At 39.4% G+C, this 25,655-nt stretch overlaps 1 protein-coding gene and 1 long non-coding RNA gene across 3 annotated transcripts in view; one reads left to right on the top strand and one right to left on the bottom strand.

Moving 5' to 3' along the window:
• LOC138850252 (uncharacterized) overlaps window positions 1-17,253 on the top strand; it is a 38,674-nt gene extending 21,421 nt beyond the window's left edge. Inside the window, exon 3 of the long non-coding RNA XR_011389997.1 lies at window positions 17,167-17,253. This is a non-coding gene — a long non-coding RNA (uncharacterized lncRNA). The remainder of the gene's footprint in view (window positions 1-17,166) is intronic.
• The window catches only part of HIKESHI (heat shock protein nuclear import factor hikeshi), a 46,325-nt gene continuing 25,904 nt past the window's right edge, over window positions 5,235-25,655 (bottom strand). For both annotated transcript variants that reach the window (XM_002708654.5, XM_051821647.2), the window contains exons 3-5: window positions 18,818-18,969; window positions 6,730-6,848; window positions 5,235-5,469 (exon numbers count right to left, since the gene is read on the bottom strand). In XM_002708654.5, coding sequence (XP_002708700.1) covers window positions 5,415-5,469; window positions 6,730-6,848; window positions 18,818-18,969 — 326 coding nt within the window. In that variant the 3' untranslated portion in view covers window positions 5,235-5,414. The remainder of the gene's footprint in view (window positions 5,470-6,729; window positions 6,849-18,817; window positions 18,970-25,655) is intronic.

Raw genomic sequence — 25,655 nt, 5'->3', positions numbered from 1 at the left:
AATTTTTTTGAATAATTAAAATTTTTATTATTTAAAGAGCAGAGAGACAAACTGAGATCTCTGCTGTCAGGTCATTCCCCAAATGCCTGCAAGAGCCAGGATGAAGCCAAGGGTTAAGAAGATAATCTGGGTCTACTAATTTTAAGAGATGGGAAGATCATACTGTGATTCCTAAGCTATATGGTCATGGAAGACTTTTTCCATAGAATATCTAACAGAACTAGTGTTTCAAAAAATGCAATTTGAGGGGCGGATGCCGTGGCTCACTTGGTTAATCCTCCACCTGCGGCGCCAGCATCCCATTTGGACACTGGGTTCTAGTCTCGGGAGCCCCTCTTCCAGTCCAGCTCTCTGCTGTGGCCCGGGAGTGCAGTGGAAGATGGCCCAAGTGCTTGGGTGCCTGCACCCGCATTGGAGACCAGGAGGAAGCACCTGGCTTCTGGCTTCGGATCAGCACAGCGCCAGCCGTAGCGGCCATTGGGGAGTGAACCAACAGGAGGAAGACCTTTCTCTCTGTCTCTCTCTCTCTCTCACTGAATATAACTGTACCAGTCAAATAAATTTAAAAAAGAAAAAGAAAAAAAAAATGCATTTTGAAAAATACCATCTTCTGTGTGTATATTAAAGAAACCAGGAATAAATTAAGGTCTTGGAAAATATCATTCCATATGAAAACAAGGCCCCAACCATCTCTCATACTTTAACCTATACTTTTATAAATCATTCCGAAATCCTCAAGCAAGAGGCCACTAGAATATAAGGCCATTTTATTTCATTTTATTTGAGGAAGCAGTTACTTCTCTGCAAAGCATACTGCCCTTGTATCTCATTCAGTCTTTCAAAAATATCTATTGAGAATCTATTGTTTTCCAACAATTAAAAAAAGAGTTAGCCTAGCAGTTAAAATGACAATTAAGATACTCATGTTCCACATCAAAGTACCTGGATTTGATACCTGGCTCTGGCTCCTGATTCCTACTTCCTGCTAATGTTGACCCTCGGAGGCAGTGATGACAGCCAAAGTACTTGGGTCTCAGTCACCCACATGGGAGACCTAGAGTGAGTTCCTGGCTCCTGGCGTTGGCCTGGCCTAGCCTCAGCTGTTGCAGGCACTTAGGGAGTGAACCAGCAGACAGAGGTTCTTCTGCCTATTTGTCTATGTCTCTCTGATTCTCAAATTTAGAAGAGAGTTTTTGTTCTTAAAAAATCTAGCATCTATCAGGAAAAAAAGGCAAATAAATAGGCGATCAAAGGAGCCAGCACTGTGGTGTAGCATGGGTAAAGCCACTGCCTGTAGTGCCGGCATCCCATATGGGAGCCGGTTCCCATAATGTTTGAAAATCTGGTATCCAAATTGAGGTGTGCTCTAAGTATAAGATACACACAAGGCCCAGTGTTGTAGTGCAGTGGGTTAAGCCACCACCTATAATACCAGCATCCTATACAGGTTCGTTTGGATCCTGGCTGTTCCACTGCTGATTCAGCTCTGTGGTAATTCGCCTGGGAAAGCAACAGAAAATGACTCAAGTGCTTGGGCCCCGTCCCTACATGGGAGACCCAGATTAGACTTCAGGCTCCTGGTTTCCGCCTGGCCCAGTGCAGCCTGTGGCAGGCAGCCATTTGGTAAGTGAATCAGTGGATGGAAGAGCTCTCTTGCTATCTCTTGTTTTCTAACTTTGCCTTTCAAATAAATAAATAAAGCTTTTTTAAAAAAAAAATAAGATACAGATTTTGAAGACTTTGTAAAAAAATGTAGAATGTTTCATTGATTCTATTACTGATTACATGTTGCAGTAATATTACACATATGTTGGGTTAAAATGTATTAAAATTAAATTCAGCTTTTTAAAACTTTTGAAACTATGAGACATTTGTAAACCATATGCATGGCTGACATTCTTCTATTAAAAACCATATGCATGGCCGGTGTCGCGGCTCACTAGGCTAATCCTCTGCCTTGCGGCGCCGGCACACCGGATTCTGTCCCGGTTGCTCCTCTTCCAGGCCAGCTCTCTGCTGTGGCCAGGGACTGCAGTGGAGGATGGCCCAAGTCCTTGGGCCCTGCACCCCATGGGAGACCAGGATAAATACCTGGCTCTTGCCATCGGATCAGCGCGGGGCGCCGGCCGCAGTGCGCTGGCCGCGGCGGCCATTGGAGGGTAAACCAACGGCAAAGGAAGACCTTTCTCTCTGTCTCTCTCACTGTCCACTCTGCCTGTCAAAAAAAAAAAAAGTGGGTGAAATAACTGGACCCAAACCTGTATTTCCCTATGGGTTGTGGACTCCCAAGCTACAACACATGGTATCTTCTTAATGTAATTAATTACTCATCAGCAGAAATGCTTGAACCTGGAACATATCCAACTAGAAAACACTAGTTCCAGATTTCAAATACATCTTTAATAGGTTCTATTCATCATTACATTCTGGTTCTTCTTGTACTTTACCATCAAAATGCAATACTTGAATTGAAAATTATTTTATCTATGACTTCATATTGAAATACTTGAAGAACTGACAGTTTATCCTGTTGAGAGGAGGTATCCTCTTAACTCCATAGTTGTAAAACATTTCCATCTCAGACTTAAAATCACCAGTTAAATGAACAAGGACTTTTTCATTTCTGCACATTGTTTTTCCATTACTTTTGTTCACACATCTGCTTTCAGCATTTGTCCATTTTATTTAAAAAACTGTAAGTCATATACAATTCGCCCATTTGAAGTGTACAATGTTTATTCAGTGTTGTGCATCATTACAATCTAATTTCAGAACATTTTCATCCTCCCTGAAAGAAGCCTTAGACCCATTAGTAGATAATCCCTACCTTTCAATCCTCACAAGCATTAAGCATCCATTAATCTAGTTTAGTCTCTGCCATTTGCCTATTTGGGATATTTATACAAATAGAATCATGAAAATGTGTGGTCTTTTGTAATTGGCTTCTTTCACTTAGCGTAACGTTTTCAAGATTCATCCATGTCATAGCACGAATCAGTACTTCGTCCCTTTCTATTGCTGATATTAGTATGATTACACCACTATTATCTACACGTCAGTTGACAGACCTTTGGGCGGTTTCCATTTTCTTGATGATTATGAATGATATAAACATACATGTACAAATGTTTGTGGTTTTGTATATGCCTTATTTCTCTTAGGTTTTGTCTGAGTTTGAGCTACTGTAATAAAGTACCATAGTTTGCAGCACAGCAAATGATATTTCCAGTATTTTCTACAATACACTATACCCATCTCAACACTTAGCTTTCACCTGCCTCCTATACAATTATCCTGTGTATATAGAATAAGTTTAAGAAACGTTTTTTTAGGTATTTAAAACCCCTTTCCTTTTCAGTGTACACTTCTCTGAGAAGGATAACCAGACTTCCAAAGTGAGGCAGGGATAGGCTATGCAGGAGAGCTAGCCATAGCTAGCTCTTAATATATAATATACATGATACTATTCCAACAGCAAGAATAATACAACTAGAAAAGGTGATCCAATGCTTGACTTTCATCATCTGTTTTAGAAACCCACTAGACAGGTTTAACTTCGCCATCCCGGGTTGTCATGAACACACAGTCTTTGCTTCCCCTTAGCAAGTCAAGAGGTGCTTTAAGTTAACACTATTATTCCTCTACAAAAATCACTGGACAGGTAGAACAGATTCGGACTTGGCTAAAAGAAGAGGTTACCTAACTCTGTAGAATAGACCCACCTGGATTTTGGGACATGTATTTCAGGCATGGGTTTGGCAATCTGGACTCCTGGGTATAAGTTTTAATACAAAAATATTTTAATTCTGATAATTATAATACAATTGGTTGATGCTTTCTTTTTAATTTTTAAAGATTTATTTATTTATTTGAAAGGTAGAATTACAGAGAGGAAGAGAAAGAGAGATCTTCTATCCACTGGTTCACTTCCCCAAAGGGCTACAACATGGGGCGTGGGACCAGGCAGAAGTCAGGAGCCAGGAGTTTCTTCCGGGTCTCCCATGTGTGTGCAGAAGCTTCACTGCTTTACCAGGCACATTAGCAGGGAGCTGGATCGGAAGCAGAGGAATCAGCCAGGACACAAAGTGGCACCCAAATGGGATGCCAGCATCACAGGTAGTGGCTTAACCTGCTGCACCACAACAGCCCTGGTTGATGCTTTCTATCAAGAGTATTAGATGTTGTGTAGCCATTGTCAAGTCACATAATTCAATAATGATCATCCATTAAGAAGACCTGAAGCTAATCACTACCATTGAAAAACTGACACATAATCATAATCTAGTGAATAGCAATACAAATCTGGATTAATCACAATTCCAGAAGATAACAATCTATCCTTCGACAAAGGACTGAGCACAACCTGCAAAATGCTTAAATCTAACCAAACTTTGACAATGCAAGAAACTACCTAAGCTCAAACTCTCAACATTAGCTCAACTAGATCCATGTTTCAAAGCAAACCACTAACTGACTTAACAAGTAACTCTGCACAGGCTTATGTGTTCTAAAAGCACTTCACCAGCAACCTCTAGTTCCCAAATTTTCACCAGTATCTACCGAGGCAATCTAAAACTAACTACAGGCCCCAAACTCCTATACTTGCATGTACCCTTCCCTTTGGGGATACTTCATTGTTCCTCTGGTGTACACACTCCCTTGGTTCAGCAGCAGGCTAATAAACCTAGCTTTGATTACAGGTGAAATCCTGTTGGTCTCTGGCCAGCGGGCTTCACCAGTACAAATCAGTCAAAAAACTACCTTTTAAATGAGACACAAAGGTTTTATCTCCATATTCAGAAGTAATGAACCCAATATTTTATATAAAAATGCCTAGTAACATTATCAGTATTAAAATTCATTAGTTTTAACCACGGCAATTTCATTACACAAATAGAAATATATGAAACTGCAAATATAAAAACTGACAGCTAGCCTGTCCTGACAAAAACTGCAACCTTAAATAGTCCTGGAAAATAATTTTTCCATATCCAGAAATGTATATTTGGTGTTTTTCAAAGGTCTCCTAATTTTGAGATGACTGATTTGAAGTTAAGTACTCCAGCAAACCACTGTAAAAATAAATGTATCATTATATGTGCAATGGCATTTAGCACTCTACTGGGTTGAATGGGCTTTTTTTTTTTTTTTAAAGTAAACAATGAATGATGGCCAAAGCAAACTTTTGCCTTTGAGTAGAATTCTAAGCTTAAGGGAAAAAAATTCATTAATGATGAAGGTATTCTTATTTTTTAATGTTTTTAATTTTTTACAAAGATTTTTAATTAAGTTTCACAGTCACTAAGCAGTTTTTACACTTAGGCTTCATGATTCTCTTGTCTTCTTGCTTTCAAATGGAGTCATCTTCCAAACATGACAAATTTCAGGATCCATCATATAGTTTTTTATTCAAATTATGTTTTCCAAAAGAGAGGATTCTGTGTTAGTCGCCTTTGAAAGTTCTCATACCTAGAAAACAAAAAATGTATTTATATTTACAAGGAAACTGAAATATTTCATAATCTACAAATTTATCAAAAACAATTTACATGTCAATTTCTGAAAAGCTATGCTAAAAAGATAATCTGGAAGCTTAATTCTTATAAACAGATAGCAAGCATAGTGATTCAAGTAAAGAAGCAGCTTTGATTTTATCAGAGAGCACAAATCATAATAAATTTTAGTAATCATTTATCTTCCGCAAATGTGACAGAAAGGTCTAAGAAAAAAATCAAACTGAACAACTCCTCCCTCATTTCAGATAAGCATATGAGAGTAATTTACAGAGTCACATAGTTGCATTGTGAAAAAACTCAAACCTAGTATGTCCAGTGCTCTCCCTTGCTACACCAAGGTACCACGTCTCAGACATCTTCCTAAGGATCCCCCCTCCACCCCGCTACTGGGATATCTAAAGTGAAAAGAAATATCCATAAAACAAAGACATGGCAAGTAGAGAAAACAGACACATTAACTGATCACATTCAGGATGCAGTGTAAACCACCTTGATACCCTACACACGTTTACTTTAAATCAAGACTGACTTCCTATACAAAAAAAAAAAAAAAGCTTTGTCTGATATTTTAATTCCCATATACAGAACTTCTAATTCAAAACATAAAAAAAAATTATGGTCTTTAATAGTGGTCCCTAAAACAAAGGTAATTATATTTTCCTATCTTTATGAGTTCACAGTAGCTACTATATAACAGAATACATAGGGTAAGGACTTTTTCTGATCTGTATTTTATAAGACATACTTAAAGGCATAAAAACATTAATGTAGTCTGATGTCCACAACAAAAGAATATGTTTAAATGTCAATATATATATATACATATACACAGTTACTAAAAGCTTTAGAAACAGGGCTGGCACTGTGGCACAGTGGGTTAATTCTCTGCCTGCAGTGTTGGCACCCCATGTGGACGCCGGTTCTAGTCCCGGCTGCTCCTCTTCCAATCCAGCTCTCTGTTGTGGCCTGGGAAAGCAGAAGATGGCCCAAGTCTTTGGGCCCCTGTTTGGGTCCCTGCACCTGCATGGGAGACGGAGAAGGAGCACGTGGCTCCTGGCTTCAGATCGGCGCAGCTCCAGCCATTGCAGCCATCTGGGGAGTGAACCAATGGAAGGAAGACCTTTCGCTCTGTCTCCCTCTCACTGTAACTCTACCCTCAAATAAATAAATTAAATATTTTTTAAAAAACTAAGAAATAGAAAAAGCTTCATACCATTTCAGAACCACATTTGCTGGAATGAACATTTCAGATGGACTTGGTGTCATCTGGGCCTGAGAGACAGCAAATGATGAAGCAAAATTGTAGAAGTTGTCCAACATTTTTTGTGTGAACTGTAAAGTTAACAATTAGTAGATTAGCAAATACTAAAGACTCCATTTAGGCCTCAATATTTTTAATTAAAAATGTTCTTGTACTAACCTGGTTTTGAAAAGTAAGTTCTAAGGCAGGATAATGATAAAAATTGAGTGTGCCCATACAATGACTTAGTGGTTATATGGTACTTTTTTAAAAAAATATATTTTTTTCCTTACTTTCTTTCATCTCCATGTCTGTAGTCACTATGTCCCCTTCCTCAAGCACCTTTCACCTCAAATCAACCTATTTTCTCAAATAAAAAGTAACCAGAAATCATTTTTCTTGACAGAAAGATAAAGGCTTAAATCTAATTTTTAAAAAAATGGTTACTTCTCATTAATTCTAAATGATCCAAAATAATTAACATTACCCAAATCTCCTTGGTAGAAATTACAAATAAACTGATTTGTATTTCATGAGAACCAATGAGTTTAAGCACTAAACATAAAAGTAAATAACTACTAATTCTACTCACTAAAAATAATCTTCCCGCATCACTTTCTCAAAAATACAAAACCAGACATGAAGGCTACTCTGTCTCTTCTATACATGAGAGGAATTGTCTTATTAGTTTATTTGTTTAATTATATGAAGCCAGTATTAAACCAAGAGACTCTGTTAGCATTAAGGAACTTGAATTAGTATCAGAATTCAATAAGGTCACTAGTTAAAAAATCATTATCAAGAAAAAAAAAATCAATAGCACCTTTTCTTCCAGTAACAATATTTTTTAAATACAAGGTTACTTGAACCAAATAAACTTATCTTTTCTTTCAATTTTTCCAGAATTTTTTGAAGTATCCTCATCTAACTTTAAAAAAATTCAATTCAGAATATAAAGTCTTCCCAATAACAATGAAAAGTGCTAAAGCATGCTGATAAAACTTCCAGTCCAGCTCTCTGCTGTGGCCCAGAGGATGGCCCAAGTGCTGGTGCTTGGGTCCCTGCACCCGCATGGGAGACCAGGAGGAAGTACTCGGCTCCTGGCTTTGGATTGGCGCAGCACTGGCCGTAGTGGCCATTAGCAGAGTGAACCAACGGAAGGAAGACCTTTCTCTCTCTCTCTCTCACTGTCTATAACTCTCTCTCTCTCTCTCTCTCACTGTCTAACTCTGCCTGGCAACAACAACAACAAACTTTTGTGGAAAATATTTTAAGACTGTACTGAGAGAAAGGAAACAACCAGTATGCCAATGGAAAGACTAAGTCACAGATAGAAAGACAATGTGTAAAGGTATCACATTCTCTCCTTATCTATTTACAACAGAATTCCAAATCTAATGATTTGAAATCATGTTTCATATTCAGTAAGGTAACAGAAAATGAAATCCCATCAAGTTTTCTCATGGAAATTGGCAAACTGATGAAATTCTTAGGATGAATACCCACACCTATTTTGAAGAGTAGGAGGAGGAACCTGGCTTAATGCATACTATAACTTACTGGCAAAGGGAACACAAATAAACTTACAGGAATAAAAGAGACATCCAGAAACAAACATAATGAGATATGACAACATGATGATATATAACAAAGACACCATTAATCAAGAAAAGAAAATGGGACTAACAACCTAATTAATGGGACTAGGACAAACAGCTTTCCATAAGGAGAAAAACTCATTTAAGGTCCTTCCTAACTACACACAAACATAATTCAAAAATAAAACCTATGGCTTTATGAACTACAGAGGAACATCTTTGGGGCCAGTGTTGTGGCACAGTGAGTTAATCTGCTGCCTTGCAATGCTGGCATCCCATAAGGGTGCCAGTTTGAGTCCTGGCTGCTCTGCTTCCAATTCAGCTCCCTATCAACAACCTGGGAAAAGATGGTCATTATCACCTGTAGTCAAGAAATACAAACTAAATATGATATACTAGCTTTCACTCATCAATTTGGCAAAAAATTAAGTTAGAAACAACATAGAAAGACACAAACACACACACACAACTAGTACTACACATATCTTCGGGAAACATAGGAATTTTTTTTTTGAATGATAAAATATGGATAGGAAAGAAACATAAAGTTAGAAAAAGAGTGGCCCAGAAAATAAAGGATAGAAGTGGCAGTGATAGGCTATAATGCTTTATTTCTTTTTGAAAAACAAATTGGTAGCAAACATGATATGACAGTTAAATCAAGGTGGAAGGGAGTTGGTGCTGTGGCATAACAAGTAAAGCCACTGCTTGCAGTGCTGGCATCCCATATGTGTGCCAGTTCGAGTCCCAGCTGCTCCATTTCCGATCCAGCTCTCTGCTATGGCCTGGGATAGCAGTAGAAGATGGTCCAAGTCCTTGGGCCCGTGCACTCACATGGGCGACCCAGAAAAATCTCCTGGTTCCTGGCTTCAGATGGGCACAGCTCCAGCCATTGCGGCCAATTCGGGAGTGAACCAGTGGATGGAAGACCTTTCTCTCTCTCTCTCTCTGCCTCTCCTTCTCTCTCTTTGTAACTCTGACTTTCAAATAAATAAATACATCTTTAAAAAAAAGAACAGATCTTTATTCAACAATAAACATAATATTAAAAAAAATCAAGGTGGAAGACACTAGAAAGTCTTAGTGTATATACCCCACTATAAGAGAGCTCTGTATAGTAACACCTAGTATTACTTTGTCTACCTATTTGTATCTACTTGTGCTTCAAACACGCCATCACAAGCATACAAAAATATTTGTGTAGTATACAAATAATTCTCTGTACTTTCTTTTTATTTAAAATATTTCAAATGGGGCCAACATTGTTGTAAGTGGGTTAAGCCACTGCTTGTGACACCAGCATCCCAAATCAGAGCACCAGTTCAACTCCTGGCTATAATCTACTTCCAATCCAGCCTGGTGCTGTACCTAGGAAGGCGGCAGAAGATGGTTTAATTACTTGGGCCCTTGCCACCTATGTGGGAGACAAGGATGGAGTTCCTGGTCCCTGGGTTTTGATTTGGCCCAGCCCCAGCTGTGCAGCCATTTAGAGAATAAACGGGCAAATAGAAGATCTCTCACTCTCCGTCCTTCCCTCTTGCTCCCACTCTCTGCCTTTCAAGTAAATCAATACAACTCTTACATATTTCAGTACTACAAGATGGCAGAATAGGGAGACAGCATATTATTCTAGTCTAGGGAAGATAGTTGGAAAAAAAAAAAAAAAAAAGTATGGCCGGCGCTGTGGCTCAATAGGCTAGTCCTCTGCCTGCGGAGCCGGCACCCTGGGTTCTGGTCCCAGTTGGGGCACCGGATCCTGCCCCGGTTGCTCCTCTTCCAGTCCAGCTCTCTGCTCTGGCCCGGGAGTGCAGTGGAAGATGGCTCAAGTCCTTGGGCCCTGCACCCGCATGGGAGATGGAGAGAGGCACCTGGCTCCTGGCTTTGGATCAGCGTGCTGCGCTAGCCACAGTGGCCATTGGGGGGTGAACCAATGGAAAAGGAAGACTTTTCTCTCTCTCTCTCTGTCCACTCTGCCTGTCAGAATGAAAGAATGAAAGAAAGATAGATTAAAAAAAGTAGAGAGAACAATCTCACAGAAGAAATGCCACACAAAGTAGAGGGACACCACGGACCTTCATGGACAGTGTGGACGGACACAACTCAGGACCCCAGCAGCTGAGAGCCTCAGCATCAGCTTTGGAGAGTGAGGTGAGACCAGACTGCAGCAGCCCAAGCCACTGGTCAAAAAGCTGCGGGAAGGGCCTAATGTGAGTCCAGCTTGGAGCTCAAGCTAAGAGCTCAAGCTAAAGGGAGAAAAATGAGGCACATCTCTCTCTCCCTGAACACCTGGCACTGACATTCTGTAACTAGCCAAGAGAGGGTGAGTGCCAATTTAGACATACGTAACAGCTGTACCAGCTGTGTCCATGCACGCAGCAACTAGTCAAGAGGAGACGCCTGAGTCTGGCTGGGAGTACTGAAAGGGTGCTGGGTGCTCATGAGTGTGGGAGCCTTATGTGTTGGGACTATGAAAACACTGTGGCTACATGGGAGGGTACAGGGTGTGGCTGGGTCTTTGGGCAGTCACTGTGGGTGGCTCCACACAACTGGGGCTCCCTGATTCCCTGGTGAGAGCCATTACTGTGGGATCCATGATCACACCAAGGACTGCACGGATCCATTGTGTAGTTCTTATGGAAGCACAGATGAACACTGTACCCACCGAGGCCAGTGCAAAGGCATTAATCTCCTTTGAAGAGAGGAAGTGAACATGAGACTCTCAAACTGGAGCACTGAACAGAGCTCCCTGACCGCACTCAGCATAAACCTCTGGGAACTCACTGAAAAAGTAGACATTCCACTAAGCCACAGAGGCATAGTCCAAAGATAAAAGCCATCACTGGGGAAAAAAACAAGTATCTAAACAAATGCCTAATAATAAATACAGCAATTAAAGAAATAAGGAAGACAAGATGATGCCCTCAAAAGAACACAACACTTCAACACCAGAATGTGAAGATAAAGAAATTGAAGAAATGCCATATACAGAATTCAAAAAATTGATCATAGGATTACTCAGAAGTAATCAGAAACAAATCCACAAACCAAAGAAATCCATACATGGCATGAATGAAAATTTTCCCATGAAACTGAGATTTTAAAGAGAAACCAAAATGAAATATTGGAAATGAAGAATTATGGCCAGTGCCGTGGCTCACTAGGCTAATCCTCCGCCTTGCGGCGCCAGCACACAGGGTTCTAGTCCTGGTCGGGGCACCGGATTCTTTCCTGGTTGCCCCTCTTCCAGGCCAGCTCTCTGCTATGGGAGTGCAGTGGAGAATGGCCCAAGTCCTTGGGCCCTGCACCCCATGGGAGACCAGGATAAGTACCTGGCTCCTGCCATCAGATCAGCGTGGTGTGCTGGCCACAGCGCACCGGCCGCGGCGGCCATTGGAGGGTGAACCAACGGCAAAGGAAGACCTTTCTCTCTGTCTCTCTCACTGTCCACTTTGCCTGTCAAAAAAAAAAAAAAAAAAAAGGAAATGAAGAATTAAAAAAATGTAGTGGAAAGCTTTAACAACAGACTCAATGAAGCAGAACAAAGAATATCCAATTTAGAAGAAAACTCTCTGGAAATGTTACAGTCAGACCAAAAAAAAAAAAAAAAAGAAATTAGAAACTAAAAAAGTGTTGGAAATTTATGGGGTACTATCAAACATACAGGTCTTAGGAGTTCCTGAAGGTGTGGAAAGAGAAAATGGATTAGACAGCCTTTTTAGTGAAATAATTACAGAAAACTTCCCTAATTTGAAGAAAGAAAGGGACATCCAAGTACAGGAAGCACACAGAACTCCTAATAGACATAACCAAAAAAGATCTTCATCATGACACATTGTAATCAAACTCTACACAGTAAAACATAAAGAAGAGATTCTAAAGTATGCATGAGAGAAATGCCAGATTACTTTCAGAGGATCTCCAATTAGACTCACAGCTGACTTCTTATCAGAAACCCTACAGGCTAAGAGAAGGGCAAGATATATTCCAACTCTAAAGACAAAAAGACTGTCAATCCATATAATTGTACCCTGCAAAGCTCTCATTTAGGAACAAAGGTGAAAAAAAAGACCTTCCATAACAAACAGAAATTTAAATAATTTGTCACCACTCATCCAGCCTTACAAAAGATGCTTAAGGATGTACTACACACAGAAACACAGAAACATGTTCATCACTAGTCTCAACCAAGTCTCAGCAAATTTAAAAAAAAAAAAAAATCATATCATGCATCTTCTCTGACCACAATGGAATGAAGCTGGAAATCAACAACTCAAGAATCTCTAGAACATATGCAAATACATGGAGACTGAACAACATGCTCTTGAATGGACAGGGGATCACTGAAGAAATCAAAACATTTCTGGAAACGAATGAAGATGACAATACAACAACTGAAAGGGAGAGAATCCTCCCAAACTCCTTTTATGAAACCAGCATCACCTTGAATCCTAAACCTGAAAAAGATAAAACAGAAAGAGAACTACAGATCATTATCTCTGATGAACACAGATGTAGAAAGCCCCAACAAAATACTAGCCAAAGGAACCCAACAACACATCAGAAAGATCATTCACCCGAACCAAGTGAAATTTATCCCTGGTATGTGGGTAGAATTAAACATTTGCAAATCAATGAGATACATCGCATTAACTGAAGAACAAAAAGCATATGGTTATCTCAACAGATGCAAAGAAAGCATTTGATAAAATACAACACCCTTTTACAATGAAAACTTTAATTGGGAATAGAAGGAACATTCCTCAACAAATCCAGGCAATTTATGACAAACCCATAGCCAGTATCCTATTGAATGAGGGAAAGTTGGAGTATTCCCACGGAGATCTGGATCCAGACAAGGATGCCCACTCTCATCATTGTTATTCAATATAGTCCTGGAATTTTAGCCAGAGCAATTAGGCAAGAAAAAGAAATCAAAGGGATACAAATTGGGAAGGAGGAAGTCAAACTATCTCTATTTGCATATGACATGATTCTATATGTAGGTGATCCAAAAAATTCCATTAAGAGACTATTAGAACTCATAGAAGAGTTTGGTAAAGTAGCAGAATATAAAATCAACACACAAAAATCAATAGCCTTTGCATACACAGACAACGCCACAGCTGAGAAAGAATTCTAAGATCAATCCCATTCACAATAGCTACAAAAAAAAAAAATACTCTGGAATAAATTTAACTAAAAATGTTAAAGATATCTACGATGAGAGTTACAAAACATTAAAGAAATAGGATACAAAAAAAAAAAAAAAGGAAAAATCTTCCATGTTCATTTACTAGAATAATCAATAACATCAAAATGCCCATACTACTGAAAGCAATTTACAGATTCAATGAAATATCAATTAAAATATCAAGGGCATTTTCCTTAGATATAGAAAAAAATGATGCTGAAGTTCATATGGAAACATAGGAGGCCCCACATAGCTAAAGCAATATCATATAACAAAAACAATGCCAGAGGCATCACAATACCAGATTTCAAGATATATATACTGAAGGGCAGTAATAATCAAAACAGCCTGATAAAATAGATGGATAGACCAAAGGAACCAAATAAATGCCAGAAATCAACCCATGCATCTACAACCAATTTATCTTTGACAAAGGAGCTAAAATCAATCCTTGGAGCAAGGACAGTCTCTTCAACCTAATGGTGCTGAGAAAGCTGGATCTCCACATACAGAAACAGAAGACCCCTACCTTATATCTGACATAAAAATCCACTCAAAATGGATTAAAGACCTACATCATGACTGATACTATCAAATTATTAGAGAACTTTGGGGAAGCCCTGCAAGATACTGTCACAGGCAAACAGATCTTGTGAAAAATTCCAGAGGCACAGTCAATCAAAGCCAAAATAGACAAATGGGATTACATCAAATTGAAAAGCTTCTCACTGCAAAAGTAACACTCAGCAAGGTGAAGAGGCAGTGTGGGAGATATGATTTGCAAGAAATGCAATTGATAAAGGATTAATAACCAAAATATATAAAGAGATCAAGAAACTCAACAACAACAAAACAAACAACCCAGTTAAGAAATGGGCAAAGGACTTAAACGTTTAAAGGCATTTTTCAAAAGAGGAAATCCAAATGGCCAATATACACATAAAAAAGGCTCAAGATTATTAGCCACCAGGGAAATGCAAATCAAAACTGCAATGAGGTTTCATATAGAAATCAACAAACAAATGCTGGCAAGAGTGTGGGGAAAATGGTGCCCTAATCCTCTGTTGGTGAGAATGTAACTAGTATAACCACTGTGGTAGACAGTATGGAGATACCTCAAAAATCTGAATACAGACCTACCATATGACCCAGCCATCCCACTCCTGGGAATTCACCCAAGGGAAATGATAACAGCATATGAAAGAGTTATCTGTATGCCCATGTTTACTGCAGCTGAATAATGTCCATTAATGTCCATTAATTGAAGACTAAAGAAATTATGATATTATGCACACCATGGAATACTAACCAGAGGTAAAAAAAAAAAAAAAATCCTGTCTTTCATAGCAAGATGGTCACAACTGGAAACCATTATACTTAGTGAAATAAGCCAGTCCAAAAAGACAAATACCATATGTTCTCCCTGATCTTTGGTAACTAATAGAGTTCCTAAAGTTCCTGATCTATAGAAGTGAAATTGACACTTTGAGATGCAATGACTTTGAACAGCCTTTGTCTTCACTGTTGAGGAACAACTTTTTTTTTTTCTTTCATACTATTTGTTGATATAATTTGTTGATTAACTCTCGGTATTGAGTTAATCATATGTGTATAAAGTTAACTGAAAATAGATCTTAGTAAAAAATAAGAATGGGAATAGGAGAGTGAGCAGGAAAAGGGGTAGTAGTGTGGGAGTGGTGAAAAGAATCACTATGTTCCTAAAGTTGTACTTATGAAATGCATGAATTTGTATTCCTTAAATAAAAGGTGTCTGGGGAAAAATGTATTTCATAATAAAGCATCTAATAAAAACACATATACTTTAGCCTTGCTGCATCTACCAAGAGAATGAAAACTTTATCAGCAATCACACTGTCCATATTCCAGAATAGGAACAGCACAGTTTTTTGTTGTTGTTGTTGTTTTTGACAGGCAGAGTTAGACAGTGAGAAAGAGACGAGAGAAAGGTCTTCCTTCCGTTGGTTCACCTCCCAAATGGCTGCTACGCCCAGTGCGCTGCACTGATCTGAAGCCAGGAGCCAGGTGCTTCCTCCTGATTTCCCATGTGGGTGCAGGGCCCAAGGACTTGGGCCATCCTCCACTGCACTCCCGGGCCACAGCAGAGAGCTGGACTGGAAGAGGAGCAACCGGAACAGAACTGGTGCCCCCACCAGGACAAGAACCTGGGGTGCCGGCGCCGCAGGCAGAGGATTAGCCAAGTGAGCCGCAGCGCCGGCCAAGTAGCACAGTTATTGTGAAGGGTCTCAGAGAAACTTTCTGGAGGAACTTCAATGACAACAATGTAGAATTCAGCCTCCTCGGGAAAAAAAAAAGTCATCACTCCAAGTTCACAAATGGTGTGGAATAAAAAGGAATTGGCAACAATTTGCACTATCTGTAATGATGTACAGACTATGATGAAGGCGGTTACACTAGGCTTCCATTACAAGATGAAGTCTGTGTGTGTGTTCACTTCCCCATCAACGTTGCTATTCAGGAGAATGGGTCTCTTGTTGAAATCTGAAATTTCTAGGGTGAAAAGTTATGTCCGAAGGATTTGCATGAAACCAGGTATTGCTTGTTTAGAATCTCAAGCCCAGCCGGCAGCGCGGCTCACAAGGCTAATCCTCCACCTGCGGTGCCGGTACCCAGGGTTCTAGTCCCGGTTGGGGCACTGGGTTCTAGTCCCGGTTGGTACTCTTCCAGTCTAGCTCTCTGCTGTGGCCTGGGAAGGGTCCCTGCATCCGCATGGGAGACCAGGAGGAAGCACCTGGCTCCTGGCTTTGGATCAGTGCGGTGCACTGGCCGTAGCAGCCATTTGGGGGGTGAACCAACAGAAGGAAGACTCTTCTCTCTAACTCTGCCTGTCAAAAAAAAAAAAAAAAAAATCTCAAGCCCACAAACATGACTTAGTCTTTGAAGGAAATGACAGTGAACTTGTTTCAAATTCAAATAAGAAAACTTTCTGGATGGTATCAGGCAATAAGAGTTTAAAAAAAGATAACAGAAAACTTTTGGATGGTATCTTTGTCTCTGAACAAGAAAAAGTTCAGAAGGTTGATGAAGAAGATCTAAAAGTCGTCTGGCTACAGAAACAAGAACCCAGATTATAATTTGTGGTATTTTAATAATGCAATGAAAGATCTATTGATTTAAAAAAATGCTTTACCAAAAAGTTCAATTCATAACACACACATACACACACACATATATAAAATGTATATAAACACATACACACACAGACTAAAAATAAAAAGTCTTCTTCCCCTTTTCCAGGGATAATTTAACACTGGGGTATACTTTCCACAAAATTCTGTCTCTATGGAGTATTGTTTTACAGTTTGTTTTCAATACAGTTTATTTTAAAAATTACCAGAAAAACATCTGCGAGATCTGACTCTGTCTCTTAATCCATTCCCAAGAGATCATGTGACAAATTCGCCTGTAAATTCATGACCACAACTTTCAAAAGCATGCTTCTGGTGCTATTCAGCATTTTCATTCCTGACTACCAGCTTGGTAGTTCACCCTCTTCCTCTCCTTGATGACTTACGGTGCTTTTTCTTTAGATTTAAAATACCTCTTTCCCCTTCCATCTTAACTAATGATCTTCCATTCTAGTTCACTGAGCAAAGAGAAGGAATCAAGAGAGGACCTACACAGATTTCTCATCACCCCATCTATCAACCTCCTATACCTGTATCAACATACCATCATCCCATCTAAAGTGAACCTCTCCATATGTGTTCCTGATCTCTACTCAAATATGCTGCTTTGGCAATTCTCCTTGCTCTTCTGCATCATCAAAAATTTCCCTCTTAATTATGCTAAGTGAAATAAACTAAGCAAAGAAAAATACTGAATGACCTCATTTACATGTGCAATAAAAAGAAGTGGAACTCAGAGCTGGCAGTGTGGTATAGCAGGTTTAAGCTTCCACCTGCAATGCCAGTATCCCATATGGGTGATGGTTTGAGACCAGCTTGCTCCACTTCTGATCCAGCACCCTGCTAATGTGCCTGGGTAAGGCAGCAGCAGATGATGCAAGCACTTGGGTCCCTGTACCTACAAGCAGGGGAAGAAGGGCTGGCCTCTGGTTTTGGCATGGCCCAGCCCCAGCTGTTGCAGCCATCTGGGGAGTGAACCAGGCAGGTGGAAGATCTGTCTCAGTGTGTGTGCCTCTCCTCCTCTCTCTTTAACTCTGCCTTTCAAATAAAAAACAACTAAGGTTGGCGCCGCGGCTCAGTAGGCTAATCCTCTGCCTGCGGCGCCGGCACACCGGGTTTTAGTCCTAGTTGGGGCGCGGGATTCTGTCCTGGTTGCCCCTCTTCCAGGCCAGCTCTCTGCTGTGGCCAGGGACTGCAGTGGAGGATGGCCCAAGTGCTTGGGCCCTGCACCCCATGGGAGACCAGGAGAAGCACCTGGCTCTAGGGCTTCGGATCAGCATGGTGAGCCAGCCGCAGCAGCCATTGAGGGGTGAACCAACAGAAAAGGAAGACCTTTCTCTCTGTCCACTCTGTTAAAAAAAAAAAAAAAAAAAAAAGCTAAATATATAAATAATTCTTTAGGAAAAAAAAGTGGCACTCACAGAAGCAGAGAACAGAATGGTAGTTGCCCGGGATTAGGGAGTAGAAAGGAGGGAAGTGAATAGATGTTAGTCAAAGGGAACAAGGTTTCAATTAGAAGAAATGAGTAAAATTTTGGAGATCTATTGTACAGTACAGCGACTACAGTTAATAAGTAATTTATTGTACATTTAAAATCTACTAAGAGATTAGGTATAAAATGTCCCCACCACAAAAAAAAAAATATGGTGAGGTGACAGATATTAGTACAATATACTTGTACCACAATGTCAACATATCAAAATAGTATTTTTGTATACCATAAAGCACACAATTCTTAAAATTTATTCATTTCAGAGACAGGAATAGAGAGAAATCTTTATCCACTGGCTCAGTCCCCAAATGCCTACCACAGCTGGGACTGGCCAGACCACGCTGGTAGTCAGGAACCTAATCATCTCCCAGATGGGAAGGAGGGACCCAATCATCTGAGCTACTACTGTCTCCCAGGGTGGACATCAGCAGGGAGCTGAAATTCAGAGTGGAGCTGGGACTCAAAACAAGGCACTTGACATGGGATGCAGGGATCTCAGGACGCATCTTACCACTATACCAAATGGTGCTCACCCCAATATATACAATTTTGTCAATTACACTTTCATTCAGTGGGCTGAGAGGAGACAAAAATGAAATGTGTATTATATTACCTGAGTGAATGAGTCAACTGAGGATACAGCAGCATTGCCTACTGGAGTCTGCTGAGCCAAACTGTCCAACAGTTCCACTGAAATTCCAATCTGAGCAACAGACGGAGTCCGGACAATATTCATGGTTCCAAAGGGGTGCTGGCTTCCTTCTCCTGAAAGAAATTAGTCCATGCCATATTTTAACTTGCATTCTTATAAATTCCTTTCTAAATATGTGAAGAATTTCTGATCTACACACTCACACATACACTAAGAAGTTTTAGTATGTGCAACTTTTCAGATAAATGCAAAAGTTCTCAGCATGTTAAAAAAAGAACTAGGTTTTACTTTCTTAAAATTTATTAAAAATGACCTACAGCTAGCTACAGTCAGCAACAGAATGAGAATTACATAAGACTCTACAGCTAACTCTGAAGGATGCTTTAAGATCTTCAGAATTAGCTTTAACATTCTGATTACTAAAGGAAGATCATTAAATTCCCATGATTACCGTAAGTAACATGGCATATTTTACTGTCAATGAGCTTTCAACACCTGATAATCCATTATCAAACAGGCAACAAAGAAATCTGAGATTGGGGATGGGTATAGACTAGTGGTTAATACGCATATGCCCAATATCAGAACATATAGGCTCAATACCCACTTCTAGCTCCTAACTTCAACTTCCTGTTAATTCAGACCTTGGGAGGAAGTAATAATGGCTCAACTAATTGTGTTCCTGCCACCCACTTGGAAGACCTGGACTGTGTTCCTGGCATTTAGCTTCAGCCCACAGATCTCCCTTTGCAAGCCTTTGTGGAGCAGACTAGTTGACAGAGGAGCTCTTTCTCTACCTTTCAAATTAAAAAATAATAAAAATTTTAAAAATAAGTTCACAGCATATTCATGAAAAAATTTAATAACTTTTACCTTTTATACAAAAGTATATTAAGCACAGACCTAGGCTACCACTAAATTATACATGGGAAATTATACATGGGAAATACAGGTCAGTTTTACTAATTCACAGAGACATAATAAGACTGATGATGGAAAAAAATTATGATGAATAGATTTTTGTGTTATCTGTTCTGATAATAAAATATTTAATCAAATACCAATAAACAAAACTCTGGGACAATACAGATTTCTACTAACAACATTCACTGCAAGTATCAAAACATTTTTAAAATTTTGAAGTATATTAACAAAAACAAATGTTTTTGCTATGCCTTAAAAATATACATATAGGGGCCAGCAGTGTGGCATAACGGGTAAAGCTGTCACCTGCAGTGCCAGCATCCCATATGGGTGCCAGTTCAAGTCCCAGCTGCTCCACTTCCAATCCAGCTCTCTGCTACGGCCTGGGAAAGCAGTAGAAGATGGCCCAAGTCCTTGGGCCCCTGCACACGCATGGGAGACCTGGAAGAAGCTCCTGGCTTCTGGCTTCGGACTGGCGTGGCTCCAGCCATCATGGCCAACTGGGGAGTGAACCAGTGGATGGAAGACCTCTATCTCTGCCTCTCCTTCTCTCTCTGTGTAACTCTTTCAAATAAATAAATCCTTAAAAAAAATACACAGATAGGGACAACACTTAGGGTCTGGTGGCCCTACTTCCCATCCAGCTTCAGATTAATGCATCTTAGAAGTCAGCAGCGGATGGCAGCCCAAGTGCTTGGGCCTCTGCCACCGACGTGGGAAAGCAGGTTGGAGTTCCTGGCTCAGCCCTGGCTGTAGCAGCCATTCGTGGAGTGAAACAGAAGGAAGGTCTCTCTCCCTTTCTATCTGACACTCTTTCATATAAGTAAATGAATCTAAAAAAGCTTTTTTTAAACAAACTTATACATATCCCTTATTAAACAATTTAGCTTTCAATATTTTAAAATTATTTTAATCTCCACATTTTTCCACTTTCCTTCTGATACTCCTAATTTAATATTTTGTATGATTTCAATCATTTTAAATATAGACACTCATTTATATACAGTCTCTTTAGGAAAACATTCCACAATTATTTGGGAACAATATGTATTCTATAACTACTGAGTGAAATGTTCTGTATACATCTGCTAGATCTAGTTGCTTAAGTACTGTTCAAACCTGCTATTTCCTTGATGATATTGTATCTAGTCAGTCTATCCATTTATTGAAAATAGAGAATTGGAACTCTGCATTTCTCCCCACCAATTCTGTCAGTTCGTGTGTCACATATTTTAAGGTTCTGCTGTTAGGCACAAAAATGTGTGTAAGTTATCTTTCTTGACAGATTGATCTTTTGATCATCATATAATGCCCATCTTGGACTCTTAATTTTTGCCTTTAGTCTATTTTGGTTGGCTTTAATATAGCCACTGTTAAGACTAGCCACTCCATTTCTCTCTTGATTACTTTCATACACACAAAATATATATATATATATACACATATATATACACATATATAAATACATATCTGTGAATCTTGTAAGAGCATATAGTTGGATCATATTTTTAATATATCCTGTCAATCAATGCACTGTAAATGGAGTTTAATTTTTCTGTTAAATAGACATTTGCTAGTAAACCATTTAAATGCCTTGTCATTTCTTTTCATTATTTATTCATTAAAAGATTTATTTATTTATTTGAAAGTCAGAGTTACACAGAGAGAGGAGAGGCAGAGAGAGAGAGAGGAGAGGAGAGGAGAGGAGAGAAAGAGGTCTTCCATCCGCTGGTTCACTCCCCAATAGGCCACAACGGTCAGAGCTGTGCCAATCCAAAGCCAGGAGCTTCTTCCGAGTTTCTCAAGCGTGTGCAGAAGCCCAAGGACTTGGGCCATCTTCCATTGCTTTCCCAGGCCATAGCAGAGAGCTGGATCCAAAGCAGAGCAGCCAGGACTCAAACCGGCGCCCAAATGGGATGCCGGCACTGCAGGTGGGGGGCTTTACCCAATATGCCATAGCACTGGCCCCTCATTATTTATTATTTTGCTAGTATTGCACTGAGAATAACATTTAACAATTTATACAAGTCCAGTTTGAACCAATACCTAATTTCAATGGTATACAAAAACTCTGTTCTTACATAATTTCTCCCTGTTAGTCACAAATTTCATCTTTACACACTGTACCCATCCATATAGATTTAAAATGTCTTATTAAACTTTTAGGATGGAATAAAAGAAGCTACAAACAAAATGTATATTAAAATATTAACATTTATATTTACTAATATATTTATCACTGTGGTATTATTTCTTCATATGATTTTAATTACTCTCTTTTATTCTCTCATTTCAATCTGAAGGACTCCCTTTAGCATTTCCTACAGGGCAGATCTGCCAGTTTTTGTCTATCTGGGAGTGTTTTAATTTCTGAAAAATAGTTTTATTGGATATGGAAGTCTTGGTTCAGAGGTTTTTTTTTTTTTTCAGAACTTTGAATATACTTAGATTTCTAGGCTCTATAATCTCTGAGGACAAAATAACTACAAAATTATCCTTTTATGCCATGTGTTACTTCTCTTGATGCTTTTAAGATTCTCTCTTTAGTGATCTGATTATATCCTGATGTGAAGTTTATCCTACTTGGAATATGTAGAACTTCTTAAATATGCAGATTAATGAGTTTTTTACATTAAATTTGGGGAGTTTCTAGGCATTGGTTTTTTAAATGTCTTATACTTGTTTGGGCTGCTGTAATAAAATACCAAAAAATGGGTGGTTTATTAACACTAGAAATTTATTTCTCAGTTTGGAGGCTTTGAAGTCCAAGATCATGACACTGGCAGATTTGGTGTCTGATGAAGATTTATGTTCTGGTTCACAGACAGCACCCTCTTGCTGTATCCAAGAGCAAGGGATATCATGCTTTTATGAAAAGGCACTAATCTCATTTACAAGTGCTCTTCCCCATGACTAGTCATTAAAGCTGCATCTACTAACATAAAAATTTTAGGGAGGTACAAATATTCAAGCCACAGAGAATATTCTTTACCCCTCTTCTCTTGGTCCTCTCTATGACTTTATACTGTGTATGCTGTATCTGTGTATGATGTACGCTGTGTATGATGGTGTCTCTCAGGTCTCTGTGTTCTGTTCATTTTTCTTCATTCTTTTTTCCTCCCAAATGATATTTCAATTAAGTTATATTCGAGTTCACTAGTTATTCTGCCTCATTGGATCTGACAGTTAAACCCACTAGTTAACAACCTTTCATTTCAGTTACTACATTTTCCATATCCAGAGGTTTTCTTCTATTTAATAACTTCTATATTGATATTCTCTATTTGACTATATATCATTCTTTTGGTTTCCTTTAGCTCTTTGAGCATATTTAAAAGTTTACTTAACATTTTTGTTTAGTAAGTCTAATGTTTGTGGCTCCTTGGGGATAGTTTAAATACTTCTGCGTATGGGCCTTACTTGGTTTCTCTCTGTCTCGTTTTTTATAGAAAACTGGAGATTTTGAATTTTATAATGTGGAAACTATAGAAATCAAAAGGTTCCTGCTTCTCAGTTTTTGTTAATGGCCTTTTTGTAGTTGTTTCCTTAATGACTTTTCTGAATTAATTCTGTAAAATTCGTTCTTTGCTATGTGGGCCACTGAAAACTCTGTTCTATGAGTTTAGCGATCAGTTAGTAATTGAAGAAAGCACCACATCAGCAACCAGAAGTCTCCCAGACTTTGCAGATGGGCTTTCTGGGTTGGGACATGTCTTCAACACTCAGCCATCATAGCTTTCCCTCCTTCCTGTATAGAGCATTAAAGTTAAACACAGGGGAGTGCTTAGGACATTCCTAGGCCTCTCCTTAATAAGCATGTGCAGATCTCTGGTGCATATGCTTTTCCAGAATCCCAGAAATAGGTCAGAAAACTCAAAGCCCTTATTCCTCAAAGTATGTCACCTCCAGACTTCCCTTGCAAGTTCTCTAGTTAGTCTATTGTTTTCTCCCCAACAGTTGTCCTTTGCCTCAATCAACAGTGATTAGTAGTATCAGGGTACTTCAAAAAGTTTATGGAAAAATGAAACTAATTTAGGTACCAAATTTTTTTTAAATCCATGCATACTTTTTTATTAAATGCATTTTCCCAGAACTTTCAAAAGATTCCTTATGTGCATGGATTTAAAAAATGTTTTGCACCAAAATAAAAATATTTTTAATTCCACTTTCCAGAATCTTTTTGATGTACCTTAGTATGTTTCTAAGTAATTTCTGAAAATACCCCCAAGGAAGTCACTTCAACATTGAGAGTTCCTAAGATAAAGGCAATCTTTTTACTAGTCTTCTGGGTAGTCACAAGATAGTTAATTACAATTCTTTGTGAATGAGGTACCCTGCACAAGTACCAACAATGGAGACAGTTAATTTCCAGATTACCACTGAACTCAGGAGCAGGGGGATAGAACCAAGGTAAGTTAAAATCCCACAAAGAGGGGTCGGCACTCTTTGTAATGTAGGTTAGGCCTCTGCCTTCAAGTACTGCATTCCATATGGATGAAGGTTCAAGTCCCGGCTGCTCCACTTCAATCCAGCCCCCTGCTAATGCACCTGGGAAAGCAGCAGAAGATGGCCAAAATGCTTGGGCCCCTGCGCCCACATGGGAGACCTGGATGAAGCTACTGGCTCCTGGCTTTGGCCTGCTCAGCCCCAGCTGTTGTGGCCATTTGGGGAGTGAACCAACAGATAGAAGATCTCTCTCTCCTTTTCTATTTCTGCCTTTCAAACAAACAAATAAATCTTTAAAAATGAATAAACAGAATACCACAAAGCTCACAGTTCTGTGATTTTTCTTCCTTAAACTTCTGCTCTGGCTATCACAAGTGTTTAGTTGGTTGACAGTTTTGACAGTTGATTTTGATAGGTTTTAAACATTTTGTTATTACTTTTATAAAGGGATACATTTTTAATTATTTATTCCACTATTCTATTTTCAACCTCGAATTTGCTAGTCCAGAAAATGCACTGCTATTTGCCTGACTGGGTCCAGTGATCTCAATTCATGGAAGAGTTTCAATTGTCTTCATTCTACTACCAAAGAAGTGATCTGCACATGTAGAAAGCCTTGTCATCACTGACTTGCATTTTTGTCATACACAGCTCTTAGCAGATGAGTTGAACCACTAACTAAAATTGGCTAAGGCCAATCCTAAGACATGGAATGAAGAAAACATTATGGGGCCAGAGCCATGGCGCACTAGGTTAATCCTCTGCCTGCAGCGCCGGCATCCCATATGGGCTCTGGTTCTAGTCCCGGTTGCTCCTCTTCTGTCCAGCTCTCTGCTATGGCCTGGGAAAGTAGTGGAGGATGGCCCAGGTGCTTGTGCCCCTGCAACCATGGGAGACCAGGAGAAGGCTCCTGGTTCCTGGCTTCGGAACCAACAGAGGGAAGACCTTTCTCTCTCTCTCATTGTCTGTAACTCTGTCAAATAAATAAATAAAATCTTTAAAAAAAAAAAAAGAAAATATTACGACATTTTCTTCATTTAAAAGTTCTCTGCTGGGGCCGGTGCTGTGGTGTAACAGGTAAAACCATTGCCTTCAGTGCTGGCATCCCATATGGGCGCTGGTTCAAGTCCCAGCTGCTCCACTTCCAATCCAGCTCTCTGCTATGGCCTAGGAAAGCAGTAGAAGATGACCCAAGTCCTTGGGCCCCTGCACCCACATGGGAGACCCAGAAGAAGCTCCTGGCTCCTGGCTTCAGATCAGCGCAGCTCCGGCCGTTGCGGCTAATTGGGGAGTGAACCAGCGGATGAAAGATTTCTCCCTCCCTCCCTCCCTCTCTCCTTCTCTGTGTAACTCTTTCAAGTAATTAAATTAAAAAAAAAAAAAAAATGTTCTCTGTTATCACAACAACCTAAGGGGAAAATTTAAAAAG

The sequence above is a fragment of the Oryctolagus cuniculus genome, chromosome 1 (assembly GCF_964237555.1).
Source record: "Oryctolagus cuniculus chromosome 1, mOryCun1.1, whole genome shotgun sequence".
Taxonomy (NCBI): domain Eukaryota; kingdom Metazoa; phylum Chordata; class Mammalia; order Lagomorpha; family Leporidae; genus Oryctolagus; species Oryctolagus cuniculus.
The sequence above is the reverse complement of the archived record's forward strand: the minus strand, read 5'-3'. Positions and strand labels throughout refer to the sequence as shown.